Here is a 20,724-nt window from a genome sequence, read left to right as displayed (position 1 = left end):
CCCTAGAAACTAAACCCCTCAAGGTATTCAAAACTGATTTTACAAACTTTGTTAACCCTTTAGCTGTTCCACAACAATTAGGCTGGGTTCACACTTGAGCGTTTTACAGCGCGTTCAAACGCGCTGTAAAACGCTCAACACATGAAAACCAATGCTTCCCTATGGCCCTGGTTCTCACTTGAGCGTTTTACAGCGCGTTAGAACGCGCTGAAAAACGCCCTACGCTCAAACAAGTACTTGAGCTTCTTTGGGGCGTTTTGACGCGCGTTTGTGGCCATAGGACATTGCAGTCAATCACACAAACGCGCGTCAAACGCGCGTTTACTATTGCAAAAAACGCGCGTCAAAAACGCGCGTTAAACGCGCATATAAAATGCGCTCAAGTGTGAACCCAGCCTAAGGCCTCTTTCACACGAGCGTGACGGATTAGGTCCGGATGTGTTCAGAGTGCGTTCAGTGAAACTCGCACTATTTTGCAAGCAAGTTCAGTCAGTTTTGTCTGCGATTGCGTTCAGTTGTTCAGTTTTTTCCGCGCGGGTGCAATGTGTTTTGATGCGTTTTTCACGCGCGTGATAAAAACTGAAGGTTTACAAACATCTCTTAGCAACCATCAGTGAAAAACGCATCGAACCCGCACTTGCTTGCGGATGCAATGCGTTTTTCACGCAGCCCCATTCACTTCTATGGGGCCAGGGCTGCGTGAAAAACGCAGAATATAGAACATACTGCGATTTTCACGCAACGCAGAACTGATGCGTGAAAAACAACGCTCATGTACACAGACCCATTGAAATGAATGGGTCAGGATTCAGTGCGGGTGCTATGCGTTCATGTCACGCATTGCACCCGCGCGGAAAACTCGCTCGTGTGAAAGGGGCCTTAACCCCTTAAGGACACAGCCTTTTTACACCTTAGGACCAGGCCATTTTTTTAAATTCTGACCAGAGTCCCTTTAAGTGCTGATAACTTTAAAACGCTTTGACTTATCCAGGCCGTTCTGAGATTGTTTTTTCGTCACATATTGTACTTCATGACACTGGTAAAATGGAGTCAAAAAAATAATTTTTTTTGCACCAAAAAATACCTAATTTAACAAAAAATTTGGAAAAATTTGCAAATTTCAAAGTTTCAGTTTCTCTACTTCTGTAATACATAGTAATACCCCCAAAAATTGTGATGACTTTACATTCCCCATATGTCTACTTCATGTTTGAATTGTTTTGGGAATGATATTTTATTTTTTGCGGATGTTATAAGGCTTAGAAGTTTAGAAGCAAATCTTGAAATTTTTCAGAAATTTACAAAAACTCAATTTTTAGGGACCAGTTCAGGTCTCAAGTCACTTTGCGAGGCTTACATTATAGAAACCACCCAAAAATGACCCCATCTAAGAAACTACACCCCTCAAGGTATTCAAAACTGATTTTGCATACGTTGTTAACCCTTTAGGTGTTGCACAAGAGTTATTGGCAAATGGGGAGGAAATTTGAGAATTTCATTTTTTTGTCTAATTTTTCATTTTAACCCATTTTTTCCACTAACAAACCAAGGGTTAACAGCCAAACAAGACTGTATCTTTATTGCCCTGACTCTGCCGTTTACAGAAACACCCAATATGTGGCCGTAAACTACTGTACGGCCACACAGCGGGGCGTAGAGGGAAAGGTGCGCGGTATGGTTTTTGGAAGGCTGATTTTTATGGACCGGTTTATTTACACCATGTCCCATTTGAAGCCCCCTGATGCACCCCTAGAGGAGAAACTCCCTAAAAGTGACCCCATCTAAGAAACTACACCCCTCAAGGTATTCAAAACTGATTTTACATACGTCGTTAACTCTTTAGGTGTTGCACAAGAGTTATTGGCAAATGGCGATGAAATTTGAGAATTTCATTTTTTTGCCTAATTTTCCATTTTAACCCATTTTTTCCACTAACAAAGCAAGGGTTAACAGCCAAACAAGACTGTATCTTTATTGCCCTGACTCTGCTGTTTACAGAAACACCCAATATGTGGCCGTAAACTACTGTACGGGCACACAGCGGGGCGTAGAGTGAAAGGTGCGCCGTTTGGTTTTTGGAGGGCTGATTTTGCTGGACTGTTTTTTTGGCACCATGTCCCATTTGAAGCCCCCCTGATGCACCCCTAGATTATAAACTCCATAAAAGTGACCCAATCTAAGAAACTACACCCCTCAAGGTATTCAAAACTGATTTTACAAACTTTGTTAACCCTTTAGGTGTTGCACAAGATTTAATGGAAAATAGAGATACAATTTCAAAATTTCACTTTTTTGGCAGATTTTCCATTTTAATATTTTTTTTCCAGTTACAAAGCAAGGGTTAACAGCCAAACAAAACTCATTATTTATGGCCCTAATTCTGTAGTTTACAGAAACACCCCATATGTGGTCGTAAACCGCTGTACGGGCACACGGCAGGGCGCAGAAGGAAAGGAACACCATATGGTTTTTGGAAGGCAGGTTTTGCTGGACTGTTTTTTTTTTACACCATGTCCCATTTGAAGCCCCCCTGATGCACCCCTAGAGTAGAAACTCCAAAAAAGTGACCCCATTTTAGAAACTACGGGATAGGGTGGCAGTTTTGTTGGTACTAGTTTAGGGTACATATGATTTTTGGTTGCTCTATATTACACTTTTTGTGCGGCAAGGTAACAAGAAATAGCTTTTTTGGCACCGTTTTTTTTTTTGTTATTTACAACATTCATCTGACAGGTTAGATCATGTGGTAATTTTATAGAGCAGGTTGTCACGGACGCGGCGATACCTAATATGTATACAATTTTTTTTATTTATGTAAGTTTTACACAATGATTTCATTTTTAAAACCAAAATAATGTTTTAGTGTCTCCATAGTCTAAGAGCCATAGTTTTTTCAGTTTTTGGGCGATTATCTTAAGTAGGGTCTCATTTTTTGCGGGATGAGATGACGGTTTGATTGGCATCTATTTTGGGGTGCATATGACTTTTTGATTGCTTGCTATTACACTTTTTGTGACGTAAGATGACAAAAAATGGCTTTTTTTACACCGTTTTTATTTTTATTTTTTTACGGTGGTCATCTGAGGGGTTAGATCATGTGATATTTTTATAGAGCCGGGCGATGCGGACGCGGCGATACCTAATATGTATACTTTTTTTTTATTTATGTAAGTTTTACACAATGATTTCATTTTTGAAACAAAAAAAATGATGTTTTAGTGTCTCCATAGTCTAAGAGCCATAGTTTTTTCAGTTTTTGGGCGATTATCTTGGGTAGGGTATGATTTTTGCGGGATGAGATGACGGTTTGATTGTTACAATTTTGGCGTACATGCGACTTTTTTGATCACTTTTATTACCTTTTTTGGGAAGTAAGGTGGGCAAAATTTCAATTTCATCATAGTTTTTTATTTTTTATTTTTATGGTGTTCACCGTTCGGGTAAAGTAACATGACCGTTTTATAGATCAGGTCGTTACGGACGCGGCGATACCAAACATGTGTAGGGAATTTTATTTTTTTCATTTTTTATCAGTGATAAATGTGTTTTTTGATTTTTACTTTTTTTTTCACTTTTATTCACTTTTTTTGGACCCAGACCCACTTGGTTCTTGAAGATCCAGTGGGTCTGATGTCTGTATAGTACAGTACAGAACAATATATATTGTACTGCACTGTATTTTACTTACACTGAACAGATCTATGCCTTTCAGCACAGATCTGTTCAGCACCATGGACAGCAGGACGCCTGAGAGGCGTCCTGTTGCCATGGGAACCTTCCCCGTCTGCTCAGAACTTCGCAGACGGGGAAGGGTAAGGAGGGGATCTCTCGGGGGGCTGTCTGGGGGCTCTCTCCCTCTCCATCGGGGGGCTGCAAAGGCACAGCAGCCCCCCGATGGGAGAGGGAGGGAGCTCCCTACGCTGTTAACCTTTTCCATACAGCGGTCCGTACGGACCGCTGTATGGAAAGGGTTAAACGGCTGATATCGCATCGCAGATGTCAGCCGTTTATACCAGGGTGCCAGCAATGTGCTGGCACCCTGGTATACCCACTGAACACCAATGAATTTTCAAGGGGAGGCGGGCGGGGGATCGCGATCCCGCCTGCCGCACCGCCCGCCTCCCGCACCGCCCGCAACCCTCCCCCTGCACCTCCCGCCACCATAAAAATCATTCGGGGGTGCAGGGGGGGTGAATAAAACTTTTTTTAGGCATATAAAGTTTCTGATCCCCGCGGTCAGGGACCGCGGGGACCAGAAACTGCAGAAATCGCAGCAAACCGCAGGTCCGAATTGACCTGCGGTTTGCCGCGATCGCCGACATGGGGGGGTCACGGGACCCCCCCGCGCAATTATCCTAGGTGCCTGCTCAATGATTTGAGCAGGCACCGGGTTCCGATCACTGCCGGCCGGGCGGCAGTGATCGGAACAACACATGACGTACCGGTACGTCATGTGTCCTTAAGTACCAGGACATCATGACGTACCGGTACGTCATGTGTCCTTAAGAGGTTAATGGAAAATGTAGATGAAATTTCAGAATTTCACTTTTTTAGCAGATTTTCCATTTTTTATCTATTTTTTTTCAGTTACCAAAGTAAGGGTTAACAGCCAAAGAAAACTCAATATTTATTACCCTGATTCTGTAGTTTACAGAAGCACCCCATTTGTGATCATAAACTGCTGTACGAGAACACGGCAGGGCGCAGAAGGGGCGTCATGTGGTTTTTGGAGGGCAGATTTCACTGGGATAATTTTAAGTTGCCATGTCACATTTAAAGACCCCCAGATGCACTCCTAGAGTAGAAACTCCAAGAAAGTGACCCCATTTTGGAAACTACAGGATAAGGTGGCAGTTTTGTTGGTATTATTTTAGGGTACACATGATTTTTGGTTGCACTATATTTCACTTTTTGTGAGGAAAGTTAGCAAAATAATAGCTGTTTTGGCACTGGTTTTATTTTTTGTTATTTACAATGTTCATCTGACAGGTTAGATTATGTGGTATTTCTATAGAGCAGGTTGTTACAGATGCGACAATACCAAATATGACTACCTTTTTTGTTTGTTTGTTTCAGTTTTACATAATAAAGCATTTTTTTAAAAAAAAAGGTTTTTTGATGTCTCCATATTCTGAAAGCCTTTTTTTTTTTTTTTTTTTTTTTCGACTGTCTTATGTAAGGGCTCATTTTTTGTGGAATGAGATGACGGTTTGATTGGTACTATTTTGGGGTGGCTATGACTTTTTGATCGCTTGGTATTACGCTTTTTGTGGTGTAAGGGTACTTTCACACTTACGGCAGAGGATTCCGGCAGGCAGTTCCGTCACCGGATCTGGCATTAATGTATTTCAATGGGAAAAAATGCAGGATCCGACATTTTGGCAAGTGTTCCGGAATTTTAGACGGAGATAAAACCGCAGCATGCTGCGGTATTTTCTCTGTCCTGAAAAGTCAAAAAGACTGAACTGAAGACATCCTGATGCATCCTGAACGGAATGCTCTCCATTCAGAATGCATGGGGATAAAACTGATCAGTTCTTTTCTGGTATTGAGCCCCTAGAACAGAACTCAATGCAGGAAAAGAATAACGCTAGTGTGAAAGTACCCTAAGGTGACAAAAAATAGCTTTTCTCACACATATCATTGGGGGACACAGGCTTGACCATGGGTATAGCTATTGCCACTAGGAGGCGACACTAAGCACAAAAGTGTGAGCGCCTCCCTCCAGCTATACCCTTCCTACAGGGACTAAGCTAAAACAGTTTTAGCTTAGTGTCCGTAGGAGTTAGACCTTCCCTGCTTTGCAGGTCTGCTGATTTTTCTTTTATTTATTTTTTATGTTTTCCTTTCTTCCAGCGGGATCATAGGCAGTCCTAGCTGCCTGCACTCCCACCTAGGAGACGGGAGACCAGAGGGTCCCCAAGCCCGCTGCTCCTTCCCGGTCTCCAGAAGACAAGGAGGACCAGAGGTTCTTAAAGCCTCTGCATCCCACCAGCCTTCGGGTCACCACGGCCGCCCACGACAAGTCCCCTCTGTTCCGGTGTAGCGGCCCTCCCCAAGGGGCTGCACACCGAAGGTGGTGAGCTGGCTGGAACCAGGGTGGCAGGAGACCCCGGACGGGAAGTATTCCTGGCTCCAAGTCCCCCTCTCCCCCCTCCCCCTTCACAGGTTACTTGCTAGGATGGCCCCCACGAAGTCTTGTCCCCCCAGGCAGGGAAAGAGTTAACAGCTGCATGTCAGCTCTCCTGTGGGGGTGGGGTGAAGGGAAGCCCTCTGTAATTTCCAAGCTTTCTGGGCCCTAAACCTTCCCCGCGCCGCCTGCCCGCCACTTGTTTCATGAGGAGTTCCGCTATTCTCCGCCGTGGCCGCTTGTAAATTGAGGCCCCGGTTTCTACTGCGGCCTACTTGCGATCCGCTCGCCGCGGATACTTCTCACCTGGCCGCCATCTCCGCTCGGCCAGGGCTTCTTGCGGCACCACCTCTGTACTGAGGGTGTGGGGAAGAGTTCTGGGGAGTCAGTTGATGCGCTCCTTTTTCCTTGTCACGGGCGGCCGACTCCATTATGAGTTTTCCCCGCTTCCCCCCTCCTTTATCTGACTTCCTGGTTTTCCTACTCCGCCCATCTTCTGCTCAGGAGGACCTCTGCGGACTCTGGCATCAGGTTTTCTCCGAACAGGCTGCAGTAAGGGGCACAGGGTCTAGCTTACCCTTCTACCTTTCACCACAGGTACTCACTATGTCCAAACCCAGATCCCAGGCCCCAAAGCCGGCGGTCACTTCCGTGCAACATTTTGCATGCTTAGACGTCTTATATCCCTTTCCAGAGGATTTGACAAAGAGGTGGTCGTCCTCTCCTATTGTTGACCCTCCGGTATCTTGCCTGGCTAAAAATACCACCTTGCCTATGGCAGATTGGGGCTTCCTTCTCTGACCCAAGGGATAAGAAATTGGAATCCTTTGCCAAATCTTCTTTTGAAGCAGTTGGCACTGCCCTGCGCTCAGATTTTGCCTCAACATGGGTTAGTAAGGCTATGACCGAGTGGGCAAGCAAGCTATGTCAGGGTCTCATCTCTGGGGACTCCACGGAGGAACTTACGGATATTGCAGTGCAACTTTCCCACACCAGCTCTTACATCTGTGAGGCCTCTCTGGACACGGGCAGGCTTTTGGTGGCTATTCACCGTACCCTGTGGCTATCTTGCTGGGCGGCGGATAATGCTTCTAAACGGGCCTTGACGTCCCTCCCCTTTGCAGGTAGCAGACACTTCGGCGAGCGTCTGGATGAGATTATCTCTGATGCTACAGGGGATAAAAGCACCCATTTGCCGCAGAGCAGGACGCCCTTCAACAGATCTAAAAAGCGCAGACCTCTTTTTCGGCCCTTTCGCAGTTCCTCCAGCCTGAAGCGGCCATCCGACAAATCTGCCGCAGAGCAGAGGTACAAACCATCTTTCAAGCATCGCCCTCCCTGGCGTCCTCGCCAGCAGGGCTAAAAGCCCTATACCCCCAAGTCCTCCTCTGCATGAAGGGTGGCCTCTGGCGCCCCCCAGTCGAGTGGCAGGTCATCTTCATCTGTTCCAGCATGTCTGACTATCTCACATCTCGGATGACTGGGTGCGAGAAGTCGTATCGGAGGGTTACAAACTGGAGTTCCGATTCCCACCTCCGCCCCGTTTTTTTTCGCTCGTCCCCTCCAACCTCCCCCTCCGCCGCCCATTCCTTTTTTCAGACTATTCTCTCCCTTCTGCGGTAGGGAGTGATTGTCACGTTTTCGCGGATTCTGCTCTAATCTCTTTGTAGTCCCCAAGAAGGAGGGTACGGTCCCATCCTAGACCTCAAAGCACTCAACCGATTCCTTTGGCTCCGGCGCTTCTGAATGGAGTCCCTGCGTTCGGTTATTGCATCCATGTTCTCATCTTCGTCAGTCACCAGAAATATCTTCGTTTTGCAGTGGGACCTTTTTTATTACCAGTCTTCACCGAGATTCTGGCCTCAGTCATGGCTCTGCTTTATACCAGGGGGATAGAGGCGATTCCGTACTTGGACGATATCCTGATCAAGGGTCCGTCATTCCAGGCAACGGCGGACAGCCTGTGCATCGTCCGGGGCAACCTGGAACGCTTCGGATGGGTTCTGAACCTATCAAAATCATCTCTTCATCCATCTCGGCAGCTGATCTTTCTGGGTATGCTGTTAGACACCGATCAGGCCAAGATTTTCTTGCCCCCGGACAAACTCTCTGCTCTCCGTCGTCAGATCCTCCCTTTCTTGACTTAGCCTCTTTTCATTCGCCAGTCAATGAGGGCTCTGGGCCACATGGTCTCTTCCTTTGAAGCAGTGCCCTATGCTCAATTCCATACCAGGGCTCTTGAGCAGTGCATTCTGTCCATTTGGGACCGTTACCCAGCCTCCCCGGATCGACTCATCCGTCTCCCTGCCCTGATGCGCTGAGCCCTTCAGTGGTGGTTGATGTCTCCGATGCTGACGTCGGGCCACTCCTTCCTTCCCCTCCGCTGGATAGTGTTGACAACGGATGCCAGTCTCCGGCGCTGGGGGGGAGTTCTGGACAATCTCTTGGTCCAGGGCTCCTGCTCCCGCGAGGAACGCCAACTTCCGATCAATATTATGGAATTGCAGATGATCTCTCTCTCTCTCTCTGGTTCATTAGACATACCGTCTCCGGGGGTATCCAGTTCGGGTTCAATCCGACAATTCCACGGCAGTCGCATATCTAAACCACCAGGGTGGCATCCGGAGCCCCGCAGCCATGTCGGAAGCAGCGCTCATCCTCTCCTGGGCGGAGAGCCATGTTCCAGCTCTGTCGGCAGTTCATATCCCCGACGTCGACAACTGGATCGCCGACATTCTCAGCCGAGAGAGACTCAATCCCGGCAAATGACCTCTGCATCTACAGGTCTCTCTCGCGGTCAGCAGGAAGTAGATCTAATGGCCTTCTGCTTCAACCGCAAGGTAGAGACCTTTGTGTCGAGGTTTAAGGATCCTCTGGCTCGGGTGTCGGACGCCCTTGTGCTCCCGTGGATGCAGTTCACGTTTCCTTGCGTGTTCCCTCTTCCGCTCATTCCGTGTCTTCTCCGAAAAATCAGGACTGGCCACGCAGAGTATGGCACGCATCCCTAGTCTCTCTCCTCACAGACGAACCCTGGCGTCTTCCCCTTCGGGAGGACCTCTTGCCGCAGGGACCGATCTTCCACCTGAATTTAGGGTTGCTACATTTATCGGCATGGCTGTTGAAGCTGCCATACGAAGGGCTCGGGGTTTCTCAGATGCTGTTGTCTAGACCATGATTCGGGCTAGGAAACCATCGTCCTCCCGCATCTATCACCGGACCTGGAAGTCTTACTTTAGTCGGTGTGAACGCCACCAGTTGTCTCCCATTCGGTTCTCATTGCCTCGACTCTTGTCCTTCCTGCAGTCGGGCATGGACTTAGAGCTGGCTATCCGTTCCCTCAAAGGGCAAGTTTTGGCCCTTTCTATTCTTTTTCAACGAAACCTGGCTTCGCTTTCTGCGGTTCAGACCTTCCTGCAGGGGGTGGCGCATGCTGCACCCCCTTACTGTCCTCCGTTGAATCTGTGGCACCTTAAAGGGGTTGTCCGGGATTGAGGACTTTGTTCCATTAGTACAAGACAGACATACACACATACATATACCATACATCCATGTCCTACGTTTTTCACATGTTTTTGAAGGTCAGTTTTCTTATAGGAAATTCTTCGCGGGAAGTAAACTTTTCTTAGACTCGGTGACGTACTGGATCCCTTGCAGGAGCGCTGAAGCCTCTTCTAGCCCGGTGACGTCACCGGCACTGATGGGCGGGCTTTAGCGCTGCTCTAGCCAGTAAAAGGGCTAGGGCAGCGCTAAAGCCCGCCCATCAGAGCCGGTGACGTCACTGAACACACTGCCCGGCAGTGTGTTATTGTAAACAAAAGAGCCTTTGCCTTGTGCAATTTAGCGCAGCGCAAAGGAGATCATCGGAGCATGAACTGCTCCGATGCTCAAGTCAGGGGGGCTGCCTGGGTGAAAATAGAGGTTTGTCCGGATTCATCTCTGAATCCGGACAACCACTTTAATCTGGTGCTCAGCGCTCTCCAGTCCTCTCCGTTTGAGCCTTTTCAGCAGGTCTCCCTTCGCTTCCTGTTCTACACGGTAGCCTTTTTGGTGGCAATCACTTCCATCCGTAGGGTGTCGGAGCTAGCGGCTCTTTCCTATCGGTCTCCCTTCCTTAACCTCCACCAGGAAAAAGTAGTCCTTCACCCTGTTCACTCCTTCCTTCCGAAGGTCGTGTCGGCATTCCATCTCAATGAAGAGATCATTCTCCCTTCCTTTTGTCCTGCCCCGTCTCATTCTAGTGAATAGTCGCTCTACACTCTGGATTTAGTTCGGGCCATTCGCATCTATCTGTCTCAGATGTCCTCTTTCCGACGGACGGATTCTCTATTCGTCATTCCAGAGGGACCGAGACGAGGGCTGCTGCGTCCAAAGTTTCAATTTCCCGATGGATTTGTTTGACCATTGTGGAAGCGTACCTCATCGGTGACAGGGCCCCGCCCTTCCGGCTTACTGCTCATTCTGCTTGGGCAGTGGGGGCCTCTTGCGCAGTACATCATGGGGCTTCCGCGCTTCGGGTGTTCAAGCCGGCTACCTGGTCGTCTTTACACACCTTTTCCAAGTTTTACAGCGTACACACTTTTGCATCTTCTGACGCTTCTCTGGGGCATAGAGTATCGCAGACAGCAATACTGATTGGCCGGAGGGCTTCTTTGTTATGGCCCACTGCTGGGACTGCTCTGTAACGTCCCAAGGTCAAGCCTGTGTCCCCCAATGATACGGATGAGAAAACTAGATTTTTGTACTTGCCGTAAAATCTGTTTCTCTTCTGTTCATTGGGGGACACAGCTCCCACCCATTTTCTCTGGCTGCGGGCCTAGTCGTAGCCTGCGTGATTTTGGGTTTGTACATTGGTTTTCCTGTTTTTTCTTTTCCTTGTCCTACTGCTTTTGCACAAACTGTTTTAGCTTGGTCCCTGTAGGAAGGGTATAGCTGGAGGGAGGAGCTCACACTTTTTTGCTTAGTGTTTTTTTCTCTACTGCGTTCAGGTGAGGGGGAGGATCATGTAATATTTTTATAGAGCCAGTCGTTACGGACGTGGCAATACCTAATATGTCTGGTTTTCTTTATTTTTTATTTTTCTATTTTTATGTTTTATTTTGGGATTTTTTTTCTTTTTTACTTGAAACTTTATTTTTTTTTATTATGAAAAACACCTTTTTTTTTTTACTTTTTTGTCCCACTCTGGGGATTTAACTTCTGGGGTCTGATCCCCTCTGCAAGCTTCCGTAGAAGGCAAGCCTCGATACCTTCTCTGCCATCGAGTCCCCGTCACTGCAGAGAGGGTACCCGATGGAGATGTGGAGGGCACCCGTACCCGCCGCAAACCCTCTGCATGCTGGGGTCAGCTTTGACCGCGGAATACAAGGGGTTAATATGCAGCAGGGACCCGGCTGTCAATGACTTCCGTGCCGCTGATCGTGCGGGCGCAGCTCCTGCACCTGCCTGATCAGCCCACCATACATGTACAGTGCTGGTCCTTAAGTCACGTCCACCAGACCCGTACATGTACTGCGAGGGTCCTCTATGGGTTAAAGGGCCATCACTAGCGGTGGTGTTATGTAAATAAGTTTTTTTATGTGGTTTTTTTTCTGATATACATGGGTTTATATATATTTTTTTGTATTTTCTTGTTTTTGGAAAATGTTTTTTAAAAAAGTGGGAAACTAGTCAGAATTTCTGTAGTTTTTTTAATAGCACAAAGTGCAGCTAAAATTATGGTCCCTTTCGGGTTGTTTTGATATAAGGGGTTGTATAGGTTATTGTCACAGGGGCTGTACTAGAAGCTGCATCTTGGCATGTGCTGCCATTATTTAAAATTTATTATGTTTTTAGATTGTCTTTTTTTTTTTTTTTTACTTTTACAAGTGTCCCCCATAAGATGATACAAAATCTTTTGAGGGCATTTAAACATGACATTGTTTCTTTTTCTAATATACATGTATTTAAAATTTTGCATACATACATTTCTTATATTAGGCGGTTGACCCCTATATACAGAAGAATAGTATAGTCCATGTATCATTCCTGTATAATGTATCCATGGCCTAACTTAAACATGGCATCAGTCACGTGACACTCTTCTCATTATGCAATCAAGGAATCCAGTAAGCAGCAGTGACATACATGTGATAAAGTAATTAGGACTAGTGGTGGAATCATAATTTTTATTGTGGTTATTACAGTAACTACAACACTATGTTTATTTATATGGCTGCCTGTCTCTAGATGATGTTGTAAAATTACCTCCTGTCTCAAGATGTTGTAAAATGGCTGCCTGTTTCTAGGTGATGTTGTTAAATGCTGACTGTCTCTAGGTGATCTTAATAAAGTTTAATGTTAAAAAAAATAGAAATACAAGACACACAGAACTGTTTTTTCAAAGGAACTGACAGACATGGTGAGATGCTGTTGCTGGTAGTACTACTGTATACACTGTGTATGTTCTGTTCCCTGGATGTGTTTCTAGAGCGTAATAATATTACAGGCTATAGCTACTAGAGAGGGGTCGTTGATCCAGGGAGTTATTCTGATTGCCTGATTGGAGTCGGGAAGGAATTTTTTATTCCCCTAAAGTGGAGAAAATTGGCTTCTACCTCACAGGGTTTTTTGCCTTCCTCTGGATCAACTTGCAGGATAACAGGCCGAACTGGATGGACAAATGTCTTTTTTCGGCCTTATGTACTATGTTATATACTATGTTACTAATACACTGCTATTCATCTGTTAGATATCTGGGCAGTTAACTGAAAACCAGGTCACATGGTACTTGTGAAGGTCACATGATTGCTCACGACTGACGCTATGTTTAGTCCTTAGTCTTTAGGGAGAGGCTACTGTAGGGTTATAATAAAGGTCTGCAAGCAAAATGTTAAATAGATGTAAATGAGAAAATTATTCAACATCCTATTTTCTACATCAATAAATCTAATCATTAAAACTGTAATACCTCTTTAACCATTGACCGCCCGGACATTTATAGTCTATAGGTGGCCCGGAAGTGGTTAAAATGTGATATATTTCACTAATGAAAGTAATGTTATTAATCTCTCTGGTGGCTTTATTTTTAGTCTAATCCTGGCGTGGTCACATGCTTTGATAATCGTCCTCACAATCTTGAATCTGGCCAATTTGTGACTTTCCGTGAGATCAATGGAATGACCTCTTTAAACGGCTCCATGCACCAGATTACAGGTGAGCTCTTTAAATACACAAGTATGGGATTCTTTATATATTTCATTTTTGTTTCCTTTGTGAACAAATTTTTTCTGATAGGTTTACCAAGAAGAACCAGGAATTTTTTATTTTGTTACAAAACTGCATCGGAGACCACAGTGCAGATACAAACAGAGCCTTAGGCTGAGTCCACATCAGCGTTCAGCCTTTCCGTTCTTCAGCTCCGTTATAGGAGCAGGAGAACGGAAAGGACTGATTCCGCACATAACTGAGCGTATGGACCCCATAATTAGGTTTCTGCTCAGATTTTTGAAGTGGAGACAAAAGTCCAGCGCGCACAACTTTTGTCTCCGCTCCAAAATCATCTTCTGAGCGGAAACCTAATGGACCCCATTATAGTCTATGAGGTCCGTAGGCTCAGTTATGTGCCGAATCTGTCCTTTCCGTTCTCCTGCTCCTATAACGGAGCAGGAGAACGGAAAGGCTGAACGCTGATGTGAACTCAGCCTTACCAGTGTGTTTCCTTCTTGTTCTATTAAAAGATTAACCATTGTGACCTGTCCCTAAGATCAGTACCAGGTCGGCAGGGGTCTGACACCCCACACTCCCTCCGATCATCTGTTTTGAAGTAGCTCAGCTCTGGTGCTGGTACTGCACAGCTCCATCCACTGTAGAACTTCAGTGGGAGCAGCGCTGCAGTAACTAGTCCACTACACAGTGGCTGGTGCTACTCCGGAAAAGCTGGTTGGGGTACAGGGTGTCAGACCCCTGTTGATCTGATATTGATGACTTATCCTAGGGGCAGGTCATCAATTCTTGAATCTTGGAGATCCCCTTTAAATGGGAGAAACTGTACAATTACTTTAGTGGATCAAGGAAAGTGGTGAACTGCTTTTTTTAAGCTAACGTCTGAGGGTCTAAAATGAGTCTTGAACAACATGGAAAATATAAAAAATATTGACTATCCTTCCCTTTTTATATGCAATTATTCAGCAGGATTTGATAGCTTCTAAAGCACAAATAATATATTGGGCTATACAGTGTGCTGATCTATGCCATTGTCCCTCAGAATACGAGAACAGGAGTCCCCTGTGTGAATGGTGTCATGGTGTACATACGTGATGACCACTCCGTTCACTTCTATGGGACTGCCGGCTCTTAGCTGTCTGGCACCCTCCACCGCCCTGCAGTTGCCTACTTTTCCTAAATCTCCAGCAATCCTGCATTTGTCAAAGAGGAAAACAGAGATTGGCCCACAGTGCCACACACACATTAGTTGTGTGGGCAGCAGGAATTGTAAGGGCAGACATTACACCAAGTCAGAAAGCCTGTAAAGTAATGCATATATCTATAAGACATGAGGATGCAAAAGAATGAGAAAAAACAATATGCAGGGTACATACTGAATTTCTGGCTGCACTACCTGTGATATGCTGCACTCTATTAAATCCCCAACTTGTCTACAGTAGGGATTGTCATTTCTTCTTTTGTATAGACAGACAGACTGTCCGCACATGTTATATTCAATATGAGAACTGTATTAACTTTTATTATACTCTTTCCAGTTACATCACCTTACTCATTCAGCATTGGAGATACATCGGCCATGGACCCTTACCAGCATGGTGGACTAGCTATCCAGATTAAAATGCCTCAGTCATTCAGCTTTGTAAGTAGCTTCTGAGAAATGTGTTTAAATGGCGAGCCGGATAGGAGGACTTTATCTGTTCATAAGGTCCAGTGAGCCGGTATAGTAAAAATAATCAACTTGAGCTTATGATAGGCAATGTTATATCTCCATAGTATACATAGTAAGGCGCAAAAGGTCCTGGGAACAGAGGTGAGCAGATGTAGTAGAGCAGGAACTGGGATGCTATTGGGTTTGGGTGAAAGGCACTTGACATCTTTTCTAAGGAAATGAGTGATACTTGGTGGTTATGGGAGCAAAAAGACACCCACATTTACTAATGTGAGTGCACCTAGACCTTGTTGGAACTTGTGTAGCCTGTAGCAACCAATCAGATTGATCCTTTCATTTTTTAAAAGAGCACAGAGAAATGAAAGATGGACTCTGGTTGTTATGGGCAAATAAGAAAATACACTTTGCACCTAGCTCGCCAAGCAATGTTTTACTATTGATAAAACTTTAACAAAAAATTACTTGAATTTAAAAAAGCATTGGGCTTCGAAAAGGAATGTGGCTCAGTGGGAAAGTGGACCAAGTGGCATAATATTACACCAAACATTTAGCCACAATTTTGGCATAAAATATTGTCACAAAGTAAGCCAACTAATAGTTAGTATAGAGTACGGGGTGTATTACACTGCTAGATTTAGCAGACGATTGTCGGGAAAGAAGCGTTCCTTCTCGTCAGTGAAGGAGAGTGCTGCAGAACGGGATGAGGGTACTTTCACACTTGCGGCAGAGGATTCCGGCAGGACGTTCCGGACGCAAACTGATGGCATTTGTCAGATGGATCCGGATGCGGATCCGTCTGACAAATGCATTGAAATACCAGATCCGTCAATCCGGTGTCATCCGGGAAAACGGATCCGGTAGTAATTTTTTTTTTGCATTTTTAAAGGTCTGCACATGCACAGACCGAAAAGCCGGATCCGTTTTGCCAGAACACTTAATGCTGGGTCCGGCACTAATACATTTCAATGGAAATTAATGCCGGATTCGGCATTCAAGCAAGTGTTCAGGATTTTTGGCCGGAGAGAAAACTGCAGCATGCTGCGGTATTTTCTCTGTGCAAAAAACGTAAGAGGGACTGATGCATCCTGAACTGAATGCTCTCCATTCAGAATGCATTAGGATAAAACTGATCATTTTTTTTCCGGTATAGAGCCCCGAGGACGGAACTCAATACCGGAAAACAAAAACGCTAGTGTGAAAGTACCCTTAGACGTCACAATCTGCTGCTGGCAAACAGTGATCTTTGTGACCACATGAAAGATGTGATTACCGATGACCAAGCACAACAAAGCACCTTTTCAACGGCAGACCATCAATAACGAACGTTCCTACAAATGCTTGTTAGTGATGATCTGGCCGATCCTTAGCCAGCCCTTAGAGAAAAATGTCTAGCCTTGCACCATATTTATCATCCTGCCTGAGGTATTGTATTAAATTTGGTTCAGGTCTAGACAGACTGTGTAATTAGTGATGAGCGAAGCGAGGTTCGGATGTTACAGATGAAGTCGCTTCGTTCATAATTTCGGATTAATACTGTACAGAGTTCCGTCTCCATGACTTTGTTGAATAACTTCAGTAATAGATTTTTAAAGCAGAAAACCACTTTAACCCTTTCTCTACCAGCGTCAACAGCGCTGGAGCGATGTGTAAACATGGCGCCCGCTCGCACGTGCAGCGGGCGCCATGGCCAGCAGGTACCTGCAGTAATTAAATTCCACTTTAAAAATCAATTACCGAAGTTATTCAACAAGGTCACGTGCGACTTCGCAAACAACTAACTTTGGCTCAGCTGATCCCATACATTCTAACACTGTACAGTATTAATCCGAAGTTATGAACAAAGCGACTTTGGATGTAGCATCCGAAACTCGCTTCGCTCATCACTAAAAATAATGTAATTTTTCATTTTTGCTGTACTTTTGGTATTTAAGGAGTATCCAGATTATTAAATGTCTAAACTATCCACTGGTGCGGATCGGTTCTGAGAACAAGGGTCCGGTTGAGTGTGTGCATTGCACTTAAATCATAGAGAATGAATGGAGCACCAGGACGCATACTCCCCCTGCCGGTCAATCAGAAAGGGGATGGGACCCCTATTCTCAGGACCGGTCCCCACAAAACATTTATCTACAATCCTGTCCCATCTAATGGATAAGGGATAACATTTAGTAACAAGAATACCCCTGTGGCTGAAATTTGACATATTTCTAAAAATGAAGACATTTTATCGGAAGTATCCCTGTTAATGTATCACCTTGATGAATGCTACTTACATTTATTTTGCAGAAATCAGCCCTTGGATTTGGGAAATGTGCTACGAAATGCTTACTATTTTTCTTTTTCAGGAAAGACTAGAAAAACAGTTAATGGACCCAAAATATCTGATTGCAGATTTCAGCAAACCCGAGGTAAACAAAATGAGAAAATCAGTAGAGATATTCTGTATAAAGTTTCCTTGCGATATTTAAAGGTTTTACTGCTTTGAAGCGTGCTGCACACTGTGTGACACAATTTTTAGTGTCTTCTTAAAGGGATTCTGTCACCTCTTTTTAGCCTATAGAGATGCGGACATGCACTGCTAGATCGCCGCTAGCATGTCCGCAATATACCTGTCCCATAGCTCTGTGTGCTTTTATTGAGGTGTAATTTTTTTTATATATATGTAAATGACCCTGGTAAGGAGCCCAAGGGGCTGTACTAACCTTCTTGGTGCCCAGCCACGCCCCCCTGTGAAGGAGCCCAGCACCGCCTGCGTCCTCCGAATCTCCTCCTTGCTCACAGTTAGATCGCTGTAATCTCGCGATGCGTGAGCTCGCACATGCGCAGTTCCTTCCCTGAGGCTGATGCCAGCACAGGGAAGGAACACTATGCCGACACTGCGCATTGCGACATTACGGCGATCTAACTGTGAGCAAGGAGGAGATTCGGAGGACGCAGGCGGTGCTGGGCTCCTTCACAGGCGGGCGTGGCTGGGCACCAAGAAGGTTAGTACAGCCCCTTGGGCTCCTTAGCAGGGTCATTTACATATCTATAAAATCATTTTTTAAACACAATAAAAGCACACAGCGCTATAGGACAGGTATATTGGGGACATGCTAGCGGCGATCTAGCCGTGCATGTCCGCAGCTCTATAGGCTAAAACGAGGTGACAGAATCCCTTTAAATTGCTTGGATTTTTATTAGGGTGTTTCACAGTTTGAAGAATTAGGGTCCTTTTGAATAGAGTTAAAGCGACACTGGTCAGATTTGCAAAAAATGGCCTGGTCCTTAAGGTGAAATAAGCCCTTAAGGGGTTAAAAGGGTTATCCAGGAATTGATAATCATGACCTATTCTTAGGATAGGTCATTATTATCACATTGGCGGGGGTCCTAGTCCCGGCACCCCTGTCAGGGATGGTATTAAACCCAAGGCCCCCTATACTCTAGCTGGCACAGCAGGAAATTATCAGAAGCTAACTGTTTGTTCCTGATAATTGCCCGTTCATTACAGGAGGTGAGAGCTGCCTTTTATATACAGCAGTCACCTTTGTATGGGGATTAGCTAGATTAAAGGGCATCTGTCAGCAGATTTGTACCTATGAAAATGTCTGACCTGTTACATGTGCGCTTGGTCCCATGTTGATATGTGCCGCATTGCTGAGAAAAATAAAGTTTTAATATATGCAAACTAGCCCATGTGACCAATGTGCAGTGACGTCGCTGGTCTAGGAAGAGGCTGCAATGCTCATGGATCGCCTGCCTCTTCTAACAGCTGATCAGCCAGGTCCATCACCCATGGCGGATGGGATTTTGGCGTGGAGTCTGCACCAAAATTCTGTAAGCAAAATCTGCTGTGTGAATGGGCCCTAATAGGCAGAATGGTCATAAAGTACCCAAGACAAAGTTGTCAAAATCACCAGGCCATTAGTAAGCTCATGTGCCATTCAAACCGGAATCCTGCCAATGACTGACACACTCCCTATTCGCAGTAATAACGTGGGGGTATCCTCGCAGTGCTGGGGCTAACAGGTCAGCATAATCATGGTGGCAGATTCCATTTAAACATAATCTTCTTTTCTTGGGGATTCTCAGGCAAGTTTAAGCATCCACTCTGCAATGCTGGCATTGGATCATTTCCAGGAGAAGCACAGTCGTCTGCCAAACATAAGGTAGTATAGATGAATGTAACACTAGTCTCTGTGTTAAACGCCTTTACATCTGCCATGGTTCTGTGATGGTGTCATTCACCATAGCCGAGGATGTCACATATGAATATTGAGGGATCTCCTCACCCACATTGATGGATGCATTGAATATTTATAAATTTACTTATTTCTTTTCTGGCATATCAGCCCCTACAGGGACGGCAATCTAGATGAGGCTGCTGGCCATCACAGCAGAAGTGTGGTATTATATGACACCCATTTATCTGGGGACAGATTTCCGAAGACTGACCACGTGTTGTCCTAATGGAACACGATTTGTCATAAAATAGATGTGGGTCTCACTGCTGGGACCTGTCAGGTGAATGAAGGGGACATGACCTCTGTTCACTGAATTTGCAGAGGCTTCCCATTGAATTCAATGTTCCAGTATTAAAGGGTCACTGAGCTTTCTAAAAGCGTTTGATATGTCATAGCGACATATCAAAAGTATTGATCAGTGGGGGTCTGAGTGCTGAAGCACGAGGAGAGAGAAGCGCATGCATATCATGCTCTCTTTCCTTGCTATTAAAGACGAAATCGAGACTGGACCGTAGCCTTCTATTGAGCCCATCTCCTGCAGCAAGGAGAGCGCGCGTGATATACTCGCACTTCTCTCTCCTCGTTCTAGGGATTGGTAGGGGGTCTCAGAGCCCACTTATCAAAGCCGTTAATATGTCGCTATGACATAGCAAAAGTTTTTGGAAAGCTCAGTGAACGTTTAGGCCGTTTTCAGACGAGCAAGTGTCACACTCCGGGCTGGCAGCGCAGCACCCGTCCTGAACTTCCAGCACTGCCAGGGTCGCATAGCATTATATTGATTTATGACTTCAGTGCAAAGGGGTTGTGGGGCCTGCATTCTCTTGATAAGTGACGGTACCAGCGGAGGGATGTACATTAATTAGACATCTAGTGTGTATTCATCTTCTAGCACTGTTCTTTGTATATTTTCCAGGAGCGATGACATGCCGCACAGTGCTGTCAGTCACATACCTCAGCGGTCACATGCCCTACATGCTAGCATTACCGCTGATGCCAGTGAATGGCTACAGTGGTTACGTGGGTGTACTGCACGTCATCACTGCAGGAAAATATACAGAGACCGTCGGGGAGGTTTTTGCAATTAGCTCTTTTTGCCGTAACTGGGCTACAACCAACATGGCCGTTTTTACTTCTACCCCAAGATTACCGCCCTAACCTTTTCTAGACATCTGAATACCCAGTCACCTATACAGCGCTTTCTCCCCTGCTCTCTTTTTGGCCTACTTGCTTATAACCATGTTCATCTAATTTTAGATTTCTTTCTGCCGAGTTGTTTTACTACATATAATGTAGATTTATATGTTGAATTTGGGAGTATGATAATAAGGTGAATTTTATTTCTGTAGGTGCCTTCAGGATGCCGAAGAGATGCAGACTTTAGCGGCATCTATAAATGAAAATCTGCAGAGTAAAGTAGGTTTCACAGCCTAAAGACGGCTTCCCAGGTTAAAGGCTTTATTGTTTTGATCATTTTATATCTGCAACCCTTGATTTTTTTC

The 20,724-nt window shown here is 45.3% G+C and overlaps 1 protein-coding gene across 1 annotated transcript in view; it reads left to right on the top strand.

Annotated features, from left to right (window-relative positions):
* UBA6 (ubiquitin like modifier activating enzyme 6) overlaps positions 1–20,724 on the top strand; it is an 89,446-nt gene that overhangs the window by 8,658 nt on the left and 60,064 nt on the right. The window contains exons 9-13 of the mRNA XM_040418051.1: positions 13,198–13,321; positions 14,869–14,972; positions 17,348–17,410; positions 19,074–19,150; positions 20,572–20,638. Of these exons, the coding sequence (XP_040273985.1) occupies positions 13,198–13,321; positions 14,869–14,972; positions 17,348–17,410; positions 19,074–19,150; positions 20,572–20,638 (435 nt within the window). The remainder of the gene's footprint in view (positions 1–13,197; positions 13,322–14,868; positions 14,973–17,347; positions 17,411–19,073; positions 19,151–20,571; positions 20,639–20,724) is intronic.

This window comes from Bufo bufo, chromosome 2, assembly GCF_905171765.1.
Source record: "Bufo bufo chromosome 2, aBufBuf1.1, whole genome shotgun sequence".
In the NCBI taxonomy this organism is placed as follows: domain Eukaryota; kingdom Metazoa; phylum Chordata; class Amphibia; order Anura; family Bufonidae; genus Bufo; species Bufo bufo.
This window is presented reverse-complemented; position numbering and strand designations above follow the sequence as displayed.